The sequence below is a fragment of the Rattus norvegicus genome, chromosome 19, assembly GCF_036323735.1.
Source record: "Rattus norvegicus strain BN/NHsdMcwi chromosome 19, GRCr8, whole genome shotgun sequence".
Classification (NCBI taxonomy): Eukaryota; Metazoa; Chordata; class Mammalia; order Rodentia; family Muridae; genus Rattus; species Rattus norvegicus.
Window position 1 is genome coordinate 11,813,359 of NC_086037.1, and position 12,588 is coordinate 11,825,946.

General features: G+C 42.2%; 1 protein-coding gene across 6 annotated transcripts in view; it reads right to left on the reverse strand.

Annotated features, from left to right (window-relative positions):
- The window catches only part of Large1 (LARGE xylosyl- and glucuronyltransferase 1), a 448,171-nt gene that overhangs the window by 204,355 nt on the left and 231,228 nt on the right, over nt 1-12,588 (reverse strand). For all 6 annotated transcript variants that reach the window (XM_063278109.1, XM_063278105.1, XM_063278108.1 and 3 more), the window contains one exon: nt 3,119-3,242. In XM_063278109.1, coding sequence (XP_063134179.1) covers nt 3,119-3,242 — 124 coding nt within the window. The remainder of the gene's footprint in view (nt 1-3,118; nt 3,243-12,588) is intronic.

Consider the following 12,588-nt stretch of genomic DNA (forward strand, 5'->3'; position numbering starts at 1 on the left):
AAAAACGAAAACAAAACAAAACAACAACAACAAAAACAAACGACGGAACAGCTGTGATCTTGCTCTTAATGGGACCACAGAGGACCTTAAACCAAAAAGAGCGGTGTCATGCATGAGTCTGCCTTTTCAGAAAACTGAACCTTGCTATTGTGCAAGAATAGTCCTGAGAAAGGAAATGTGAGCAGAATAGAAGGCAAGAGATGACAATGTACAGGAAACGACCATGAAGCTTGGATACCAGGGCTTAGCGAGGGAGACAGGGCTCAGCTAAGATACGGGGATCCACACAGGGAAAGGAAAGAAAAACCAAAGATGAGCATCTAAGGCAGACGAGGGTGCCATGAGCCAGGAGAGGGCAGATGCAAGTTGGCAGAGGTGGTCATACATGAATGTTTTTCTGTGTCACCACTAGTGCCCTGAAAACGCCATGTTCTATACAACGTACCCGTATTCATTATCCTGGTAGGATGTGGGCATAGAAACCCTCAGATAGAGGAGAAATCTGGGGAACAGGTAGAAAAAAAAATTATCAGGAACCTTCTATAGAGGAAAGATTCTAGAAGACAGTACCATTTTTATTATATCAGTATGAACTTTTTAAAAATTATTACACTTTTTTAGACCATAAAAGCTGTAACTGAGTTAGGAATTGGTTTTCGTTTCTTTTCTACTGCTGTGATAAAAATCCAAAACCAAAGGCAACTTTGGAGAGAGAGGGTTTATTTGGCTTATGAGACCTGAACGTAATCCCTCATTGAAGGCAGAATAGAAACAAACTCAAGGCAGAAAGAACCCTGTAGGGGGAAACTGAAAGAGAGATGATGGAGGAACACTGCTTCCCGGGTGGCTCTCCATGACCAGCTCAGCCTATTTCTTACGTAACCCAGGACCACCTATCCAGGGCCAGCACTGCCCCGAGTGCTGGACTCTCCCAATCAACCCTATGTCCTAAAATCAATCTTACACGGGCATTTTGCCAACTGAGGATCCCTACTCCAGATAACCCTAACGTGTGTCAAGCTGACAAAAATCCACCCCGGACAAACACAGTGTGTAAAGTAACAGGCAACTGTTCTGGAGTAGAACCATGGACCCTCTCTGTTCCTCTCCTCTCATCTAAGGCTCAGGGACTCAGGAAAGCCCTGGGCTCTGCCCCTTCAACATCCTAGGGTCCACGGGTCACATTCCAGGCCATGGGATCACTAGGATCCACTACAGCATGGATACCACACGACCTTGGGATTCAGTAAGTGGTTGAATTGTTCAGTGTTTATTTTATTATGAGACAGGGTTTTTGCCATGTTACTTGCTAGTCTCCAATTCTTAGGTTCTAACAATCCTCCCACTTTAGGCTGGGGCCACAGGTTCTAGCCACTACTTCTGAAAAAGCCAAGCATGTTTAAGAACCTGACAAAGTCACAAACACTATTTCTTCCCTCAGTGGCTGGCTTTACCTCAAATCATCCCACAAATTAGCTAGCCAAGACTCAGATGCAAATACACCATTTTCCTGTGGAAAACAAGTATTTGAAATTAAAACATAGGGAAGGCCCTCTCCCCAAGGCTTTTGTTTTTTCTTTTTCTTTTCTTTTTGTTTTGTTTTGTTTTGTTTTGTTTTGTTCTGAGACAGAATCTCCCTATACACTTCAGGTTCTCTTAGAGATAGATATCCTCCTGCCCTGGACTCCCAGTTTTCTACCATTACAGAAATGTGTCACCCTGTATGGCTGCCTCTGTGTTGCTAAACAAGCTATAAGTTGACTGGGACAGAGAGTGATAGGTGTGGAAACAGGGAAGACCCTCTTGCCACCTCTGCTCCTCCTCTCTGGTTTCATTTCCCCATGGTATTGCCACTAAGACCCTGAGACATAAGGGTAGCTTTTTACCTTAATTACACCAGCAGTTTGCTAAGTCTTGTTTTTACTGTTCTTAGAGTATTAATGAATTTTAGCTTAGAATACATTGGAATGGCACATAAATTGTGACAACCCCCAACTGCAAATTTCTTAACATCTTGATCAACCTCTGTGCCTGGAATATGTGAGAATCAGAAATTCTAGTGTGCATCAACATGATCTGTTAAAATGCTACTACTCGGAAATGCAATATGAAAGCTTTGTGGCTCTAAGGAGAATCAACTTGCCAGAATCAGCCCCATCCTAAGAGCCTGGTCTTTTCAAGGTGATCAGAAACTGTGGGCCAAAGTTTTACTTTAGAGCTGTTCGTTCCTTTAACTATAGCAGTGTGCCAAACTTGCTAGTGTGTGAGACACCCACCACACACCACCTACTATGCACCAGAATATGCTCTCTCTCGGCTTCTTACCTCATTAAGGAGATGCTGCTAGACTCCATTGGCAGACTCTGCATTACAGCATTAACACAATAAAGTCATGTGTACATCCCATGCTTAGGATCTATGCCAGTGTCTTACAAAAGATAAACGCTAACCACATCCCGTTTTAATGTAAATTTACATTCCGTGTTGGGGTATATTCACAGCTACCTGTGGCTGCATGGGGACTAAGGACCATGAATTAGACAGAGATGAGAAGGACAAATGGCTATGAAGCTCCTGGCTTATTCCTGGAAACAGGAAAGCATGGCAATGCCACTGAGTATAAAGGATGGGAGAGACCTGACAAGACAACAGGGAGAGCAAGCATGAGAGAGGGAACAGGATGAGCAAAGGACGACAGCACTGGCGCGAAGCCGCATAGCACGGTCTCTCTAATATTTATAGCTATGTGTTAGGGAGAACTCATAGGAATGACAAAAGATAAATAAGAAGCCGAGTTGGGAGCCAAGTCCATGGCCTTTACTTAGATCCTGATCTCAATCATCATGGAAGCAAGGTTGCATTGTAGAAGAACTTTAGGCAAAGCGATTAGATGACCACGTGTCTTCTATTGGTTAAAATACTCCACAGGTAGTAATTATTCAGGATAATCTTCTTGGGGCATCAAAATATATATTCTTTCATCAGAAACTCTCACCTCTGAGGTCAACATTCACCTCAAGAGGTCTCTGTCCTTGCTACAGTTTATTTAATGATTCCCCACCAAGGCTCCCAGCTACAGGAGACCAGCAGAACTCTCCTCCCTTCCTCCCTTCCATACCTTGAGCTCATCAGCGTTATAGAAGTCTACTCGGACTGCAGGTACCATCCAGGTCTGGAAGAGAGTAGCCAGGATCTGCTCCGCAATAGAATCAGCAATGAGGTGGAAGTGCAGAGGGTTCCGCCTGTTGAGAGGAGAGGAGGATGCCAGAGGAGCATTAAGGGTCATGGCTCTAGTTGCAAAGTCACCCCCTTCCAAGCAGATAATATGGAATACTATCTCAGGCCACTGTAGAAGTAAACCAGGCATGTAGCTCTACAGTGTTTCTTGGTGATAATATTAGAACTGCAAGGGAGAAAAGATATCACTTCAGCCTTGAACTTCTGAGTGTGGACAACCACGGACCAAAAAAAGTAAAATCCAATTCTTACATCTCTTGTCAAAATGCCATAACTGTAAAAATTTTAAGCAGGGCACAAATAACAATTATTGACAACTTTTGCACCCACCAACTTGACGTGCAAAAACATAATGACAGGGCCTTACCTTAAACTGGTATGGGTGACTGGCAAAACACTTCTCCATTACCTCAAAGAGAAGTTGTGTTTTCTGCTTTTTCTTTCCCAAAACAAAGCTACGTGTTCATGCTGCAGTCATCTGCAACGTCACCGAGGAGACTAGCTTGCCTCTTTTGTCGTGAGTCCTGAAAGCTTTGATTCACTCAACTATCTACAGCTTCCAGCCTTTCCTGGACTGTTCTGGATAGCGCAACACAGGGCAGGGATTCAGGGGGCTTTAGTAGTTTGAATATGAAATTATCCCGATTTGACTTAGGTGACTGAAGACTTGATCTCCAGATTGTGGTACTCTGTGGGTAGGTTGTAGAACCTTTAGAGGATAAGACTTTGCTGAAGTGAGTGACCGAGACTAAGTCTGAGGTTTCGTAGCCTAAGCTCACTTCCTGTCGTGTTTTGCTTCCTAACGGCAGAGATGTACTGATTGGCTTTGTGTTCCTGACTTCCTCTTCAGGAAGAAATGTATCCCCTCGAGTCTGCAAGCTATAATAAACCATTCCTTTCGTAAGTTGATTTTGTTAGGGTATTTCCTTCCAACAAAGAGAAAAGTGACGATACTGAAAATTGGTACTAGAAAAAGGGTTGTAAGATATGTTTTGAACTATAGAGTAAATCCCTCATTAAATCGTTCTGTTTCAAGTTTTTTTGTTGCAATAGAAAAGTAATGGATTCAGGAGAAAATGGGAATGAGTTTTAAATCCAGGCCAGGCTCTTCCTGCACCCTTTTCCTGAGTCTGGTAAGTGACAAGACAGTCTGCCTCCATCTCAAAGAGAAGACATTTTATAGTAGAGACAAACTAGGCTCATTCCTGTTTACGATCAAACCTTTGTTTCTCAAGGATTGAGATAGAACGACAAATTGTTCTTTACTGTATGCTCCAGGAAACAACAACCAGGCCTTGGTTTCATTTGATTATTATGATCTAAGACTACCTGTTGTTATGTCTGCCGTATTATAACCACCTTGCAAACATATCTTTGTTTTAGGAGGTCTGATTCTGTTTTTGTAACCCCTTCTATTTTGCCTACCAAATGCCCCATTTGGAAACCCTCTATTGTTGAGCTATAAAAACCTTATCTTCCTAGTACCCAATGCTAATCTCTTGATTCTGGCCTTTAGGGAGAGACAGAGCTTATACAAACATAAACAACCCAAAAAAACAAAACAAAACAATCTACCAAAAAACCAAAAAAGCTAGCTTTAACTAACTGCTTTTAAAAGTTAATTTGGCCATGGTGATTTGGGTTGGTAGTCTTTCTCTTCACATCCCACCTTTCTAGGAATAAACAACCCCAACTGTCTTCTACAACCCTGCTATCTACAACACTCTCCATTTAGAGGTTCCTAGCTGGATCTCAGGCTTTGATGTATCTTGGTTCCGTAAAAAACTAATTTTGAACCTTGGGAAGTTTTATCTATGTGTCGTTTTGAGACCTGCAAAAAGTGATTATTATTACATCAATCTATCTATCTATCTATCTATCTATCTATCTATCTATCTATCTATCTATCTATCTATCTATCTATCATCTACATCAATTGGTCTCAAGTATATGAAGCAAAGAAAACATGTTGGAAGCACTTGGTTGATGATGGCTATCAAGATCACATCTAACCTTTGGTGATATCTCATGAATATTTTACTTCTTTCTCATCGCTATTTCCTCATTCAACACATATTTCGTTCTACAAGTCCAATATTCTCTCTAAAATGATCTCATTCTCTGTTCACTGAGGGATACCGTAAGATCCCACTCCTACACTGAGCTAACAAAGATTTTAAAGATCTCACCATCATTCTCCTGTCTCTGTATTCCCATGACTGTCTCTGGTTCTTTCCTCAAAACAAGCTCCAGGGTCATAAACTCAGGGCAGTCTTCTTTGGCTACCCTACCCAAAACAGCCCCATCTCTTCCTACCAGGCTCTATCCTCAAAGTTAGCAATGCTGGTCTCTGATGTAGCTATGCATTCTCCCTCTGGTATAATTTAAGCTGTCTGAGGTCAAAGCTCTTCTATTTCCACAAGTCACCAGTGTTGTTTCCTTTCACTGCCTTAGTGGGACTTGGAAACTGCATGGTCGACGGCAGCTCCAGAAGTGCACTCTTCTGCATGCTTGTGACCTCTTCTTGGACTCTCAGAACTCTGCTGGTATCACTGCCTTCTGCCTTGTGCTCCCAAGATAGTGAGATGAACAAGGAAACCACTGTGGTTGTAAGAGCCCTTATACCCTACTGCATTAAGACTGAACTTCGGGACCTCCACTTTGTTAATGATCAGTATTTTTGCACAGTTACCTTCTCATGCAAAAAATTACCTTATCTTTGTTTAATGAAAATAAGCGGATTAGCATAGGCCAAAATGACCCAAACTCCACCACAATTTGACAAAATTAACTGGCACTTCAGTAGAGAAGCATTTTGAAGGAAATGGAGGAGAGACTTTTTCTTCGTTGGCTGTCATAACTGGTTTATAAAACTAGAGTTTAGCTGCTCTGCTTAGGCAGTCATAGGGCCCATGGTGAGGTAAGTACACAAGACACATGAAACCTGCATTTGTAGGAAATATTAAACATGAGTCTTTTCTAATCAAATACTTGGAAAACTTGTACTTAAACAAGAAATTAAAATCTGTTTACCTACCCCAACTTATAAAAGTTTCCTTTTCAAGTCTTTCAATATAACTACTCCTAAAACATGGGACAATCTTTGCTTACACAAAGGCCCAGAGCTGCGTTGTAGGAATTCCGTGGCCTGGAACAATGAGTGACTCTTTCCCCCTTGAAGCCCTGACTCCGTCCCCCTGCCTCCTTCATTCCTTATGTACCAATTCTTTTATGACTGGCCAACTGAATAAAACCGTGAGCTGTGAGGTAGGAGCCGACAGGGAAAAGCACGGTCATTGCCTGAATCAGAATAAACATCAAGTATCTTCTTGCAATGCGCTTGCTCTTTGGGGCACACATTCGGAATCAAAACTACAATTTTGCCTCATCTAGATCCTTCATCTGAAGAGGTGGTCTCTTTCTTTGTGACTCCAAACTTATTTCTTACACAAGGAAGAGTGACTCTGCTTCTAAGGACAGAATTTGTATAGTGAATGTGAACTCCTTACAGGTTCAGGCCTTCATGTACTAAAAATGCTCAGTCCCAATAAAGACTACTTCAGTGTCCATCTAGCTCCTGCAGTAGCTGGGGCAGGGCAGCAGGGAGGTTTTCCTCCCTGCTCTCAGGAGTTTTTTTGTTTGTTTGTTTTATCATTTTCCCTTAATAGATGTATATTTGCTCTTCTCAGCCTTGTCCTTACTTCCCATTTTGTCCTTATTCATCTTAGGCATGGAAAAGTAAACTCTGACCTCACAGGCTTCAGGTAACTTTGGTGAAAATCGCCTGATCCTCAGACATCCTACATCCCCAAGTTGAGTCTTAAATAGCCAAGAAGTCTATGCTATTCTCATAAATCACACATATTTTAGATTTGGCATCTAAATCAGAAAGAAAGAGAGAGGAACAGGGATAAACAAGAATTCACTAAACTAAAACAAACAGACAAACAAAGAAACAAAAAACCCTGGTTGTCCCTGCTTACTACAATGTGGAGGATACAGAAGGCCACTTGCAGATCCAAAGGAGGTTTCCTCAAGAGCCTTATCATCTCAGCACCCTAAAGGTCAGGGTCACATGGAATACAGTGTGCTGAAGGAAAAGAAGGAGGGAGGAGGGAGGGAGGGAGGGAGAAGGGAGGGAGGAGGGAGGAAGGAAGGGAGGGAGGGAAGAAGGGAGGGAGGGAGGGAAGGGAGGGAGGAGGGAGGGAGGGAGGGTGGAAGGAGGGAGGGAGGGAGGAGGGAGGGAGGGAAGGAAGAAAGAAGGAAAGAGAGGAAGAAAGAAAGAAAGAAAGGGACAGAAGGAAGGAAAATAAATAGAACTTTTGTGCTTGGAAGGACATAAAGTAAAAAACATTGCTCAAGAGTAGGAAAAAATATCTGCAAGTGAGTAACTGATGAGGGATTTGTTAGGATGATAAAGATCTTTTACAACACAAACAAAAAAAGACAAGTAAGCCAATTAAAAATCCTGGAGAGGCTCTGAATAGCCATTTCTCAAGAAAGATTTACAAATGGTCAATAAGCACAGGAAAAGACACCCAATCTCATTAATTCCCAAGGAAATGCAGAATGTAAGATCACAATGAGATGGCTCTGTACACCATTAACATGCCTAAAATAAAAACACTGACAACAGCTTGGCTGGGGAGGACTCGGAGCCAGTAACCATTACTCATGGAATTTAGAAATTTCTAAAAAAAAAAGAAGAAATGAAATGAAAATTAGCACAGAAATATCATTTCTGAGCTACTCAGCAAATTCCTCTCCTAGTGATAAACAAATGTGAAAGAGTGTGTGTGTGTGTGTGTGTGTGTGTGTGAGAGAGAGAGAGAGAGAGAGAGAGAGTGTGTGTGTGTGTGTGTGTGAGAGAGAGAGAGAGAGAGTGTGTGTGTGTGGTCTAGAAAGTAACTCTCCACTGATATTCAGGCAAGCAACCCTAAGTAAACCAAGTGGACTAAAAAGAGAGGAGGGGCCAGTGATGACTTGGGTTTGCTTTTGCTGTTGTTTTGTTTTGATTTTAAGCAGCAGAGCTTTTCTGGACTCTTGGTGGGCTGCAGTCAGGGGCTAGGGTAAAGAATGGACTCTACCTCTAGGTGGAAGCATTAAAGCCTCAAAGAGGTCAGGGACCTGGCTATGGTACCATGAAGATGAGAGTGGGTTTACCTTAAGATAATGGTATTTTCCTTCCCCCAAAAAGTCATGCCTCCTAGAACAGTCCCTATGACCTGCCATTCAGTTCAGCTTGCCTGGGTCCTTCTGTTAGAAATCAAGTGGTTACCCATGCTGCCCTCACGGACTCAGTACCAGAAGCTACATCACCACCAGACTTAGTTGTACATACACCATCTGCTGTCTAGCTCTGTCTGTCTGTCTGTCTGTCTGTCTGTCTGTCTGTCTGCCTGCCTGCCTGCCTGCCTGCCTGCCTGCCTGCCTGTCATGTCCCTGCCCAGAGACAGTCTTCTGCTCCCTCATCTCCAATAATGTCCAGACTAGGCAAATCTGAAGAGAGAGAACAGACTGAAGACTGTGAAGTGAGAGGAATGAGAGGCTAGTAACAGATATGTGGGCATGTTTAGGGTAGACGATGAAAACAATCTACTATTCGAGAGCGGTGAGGGCTAAACAATGGCCAATTTATCAGGGGTACTGAATGTTTCCTTTTACCTTTGGCTCCTAATTCGGGAAGGTAAGAGTGGATTTTAATGATAGAGCCTTGCAAGTACCACAATCCTCCAGAGGGTGTGAAGCCTCTGTCTTCTCTTTTATTCAAAAGCAAAGGGACACCATTTAGGCAGATGTTAGGCAAACATTGACTGCAAAGAAAATTTCACAAATGGAAGTTAATAAAAACTCACTCACAAGGAATGATCTTCTCAATATACAATTAAAAGGTGTTTAGTTTTAGAACAGCATCATAGCTAAGCTAGATTTTTTTTTTCTTTACACCAGTCACTAGTTATAAATACGTTTGGAAAAGCACAGCCCCAGACTCATGGGAGAAGGCCTCTTCTTAGAGAGGTGGCTTGGTCCATAGCCTAATACCCAGTAGTCTTATTTGCCTGAGTACCAATATCCCCCTGGAGGCAAGGGACTGCTCCATCTCCAGGCAGATTCCGAAGACTACGCTTTTAATGAGCAACTCTTCCCCAGCCTCTGTTTCCTTAACTGCTCCCGTGTTCAAGGCTGGAGTGCAATAAACAGAGCAGTGCAGAAAGCAAAGATTAAATCAACGCTTTGCTGGCAGAACCTTGCCAGAAAAGTGCCAAAGTTCCCAAAAGGCAATGCAAGGCCTGCTTCCATTACAATTCGCAAGGCTACAGAAACTGCGATAATCCTTATTTATTAAGTTTACAATGCAACAGCAATTTTAGGTAATGAAGAGAGCCAGGGAGAGCAGCAGCAGCCCTCAGGGAAGCATTGACACTTAGGACTATTCCAGAAGAGTCCCAGTAGCGGGGATCTGGGGTCAGAGCATCCTTGAATTGAAGGAGGCTAAATAGCCACCATAATATGGGAAAACTAGGGGAGAGCTTAATTCACCCATTTATTAGATAACGGAGAACAAGGCACCTTTCTAGAAGAACCAGCGGGCTACAAGGAATAGGGAAAGCATTATGAATTGTAGAGGTTGGCGGAAAGGAGTCCAGAACCAATGGATCGGCATCTGCTCAATAGTGACCTTAGATGAGCACAGAAGCTCTGTGAGCCTGGGTTTTTCTAGTTATAGAATTTACTGTGCTGAGTAAGAGAAAGTCGAGTTCAGTAGTCCACATGAAGCTCAACATCTGAGCAAAGATCCTTTCCCCTCGTTCCTCTACAGGCAGCTATGCGATCAGAGGCACCTGTCCTTTGTCCAGACTGTCTTAAGTCTTATTAGAAACACAGACGCCTGAGCTTTTAAATTCTTTCATGTATTCAAGACTTAGGATCTCACAAGCACAAGTTGTCAGGGGAGAAAAATGATGTTGGGCGTTGTAATGACGATAACAATGTCAACACCTCCAATAAACTGATGACCCTTACTAAGGGGAATGGCTGTGATATCGAAGGCAGGGAATCCCCTGCTACTTGTGGAGACAGAAACAAGCTTAAACTCAGCCCTGTTCATCCCCTGGACCTGAGATCTTGAGCAGTGGGTAAGTCACCTTGGTTCTCGGTTGTCCTGTCTATGACATAGGACTTAGCAACAATATCTTACTTCAGCAGACGCAGGAGAACTGGGAATTTTAGTGTCCTGACAACATGTAGAAAAGAATTTGGTACAGAGCGAGGGAGTATTTGTTGAATACAGAAACAGAGGGATCTCTCTGCGTATTTTAAGCAGGGCTCTATGGCTGGGTGGGGTGGGGAAGAGCAGAGCCAATGTTCAAAGATGCATGCTGATTGCCTGGGAGCACAGCCTCATTGAGCAAAAGCAAAAAAAAAGACCATGTTGGCCCACTTGCTTTGGTCACATCCTATGCACTCTTTCCGACCCAAACTGCTACTTTTATAGTGACTATACACAAGTTTTCAAAAAGGTTTGATAATACTTGATGTTATATGTTATATTTAAAACACACACACACACACACATGTTTGTATGTATGTATTGACAATTCATTAAAAAAGAGGCTATCAGTTTCACAGAGAAATCTTCAAGGAAGATTCTATGGAAGGGCTTGAAGGAGATTATAATATAACCTTACATGGAAGGGATTATATTATAATCTCAAAAGTAAAAGAAAAAAGAGCTTAGGTCATCCTTTTAAGACATAGATCCTTCAGTAGTCATGTGGCGTAAGGGTCTTAGGCATACATTCTGAAATTTCTTTTCAGAAGGTTGGAGAATATTCAGTGCCACATTGTTATTTAACTGTGCATGCCAATCTCTTACTATCTTTTAAAATATAGCATGTCCACTGTCACCAAGTGTATTGTAGAAGTAAAATTGATTTGACATAACAAAGAAAACCTTAAAAGAATATCTATTGAAAGCCTAGTCTGGAAAATAAATCTAATTACTGTAATTAACAGGGAAAGCCAAAAGAAACATCCTAAACCACAATTGTTCGTTATTACTGACATTAGGAAGGTATTTCATTTGTCAATGAACATCATAAACCGCGACTATGCCGTTGTCATTAACATTAGAAAGGCACTTCATTTGTCAACGTATTTGATCATCTTGTCTTCATCAATCCCAATAATGTACTTGGGAGGGAGGAAAGCTATTTTTAGCTGGACTTTCTCAGCCGAAAGTCTTTCAAACATCCTTTTGTTTTAATAGCCAAGCTTACTATCAGCAGCAAATTAATTCACAATCATTCTCATTTATATAATGTCAAGGTGAGGAAGGGACGCCAATCGTTATCTTGATCGGTGGAGCCAAGCTCTCATCGTCATGGTGCAGACTTCATATTCATAACTCACGCTGCCAATGAGCTCTCTCCCAGATGTGCGTGCCTCCGGGAAAGGATGTGCCTTCCACAGCTGCTAATAAATCTGCTATCTTTAAACTGAATGTCTTTGTACTGTACAGACTGTTTATCCGCAACAACCACCAGATTCTAAGACGTGTAGGGGAAGCGACAGGAAAGAAACTTTTGTAAAAACAAACAAACAAACGAACAACAACAAGCCCCACAAAATGTGGATTTTCCAGATGTAAAAATTTATCATAATTGTGACATAGAAGAAGAAAAAAAGAATATCTTTGATCATACAAACTCCCTTTCCTGAAAGAAGAGGCTTTTGGACTCTTATCTGTTGGGAGCTCTCGTCCTGGAGACAAAGAAGAACCACAAGGCTGAGAATTTCCAATCTGGCTCACGTGCGGTCTTCACGGTGCCTGGACGCAAGCAGCAATGAGGGTGTGTGGGGGGGGTCACAAAAGTTGGAAATTACATAGTGAATATGGCCATGGCAAAATAAATAAATAAATAAAAAGATATTTGACTTCACTTGAGAAGACGCGGCCAATTTCACCTGGCATTCCTAGGACCTCTTAAACTGTACAACTGAAATCACAGTCTCGATGGGTCAGGAGGAGGAGGAAGATTTGCCAGCCCTTGTTCCTCATTAATTTTGTTAGACTTTGGTTTGTTACTCATGTTCATCTCATCCTTGATGGTGGAAGGTACAAAATGTGGTCTTTGGCCAACAGGCCAGCTGACTGGAGACACATAAACAGACCAGTACAAAAGACATGCCAGGGATGTCAGTAATGGATAAAGGTTACTACAAGAAAAGTCAGTTTGGGACTGATCCGATCCACAGCAAGTTAACAGCTAAAACGAAGGGTTAAAACAACTCTGCTGAAGGCCTCTTGCTGCTATCGCGACATAAGTGCGAACGTAAATTCAGTCTAGG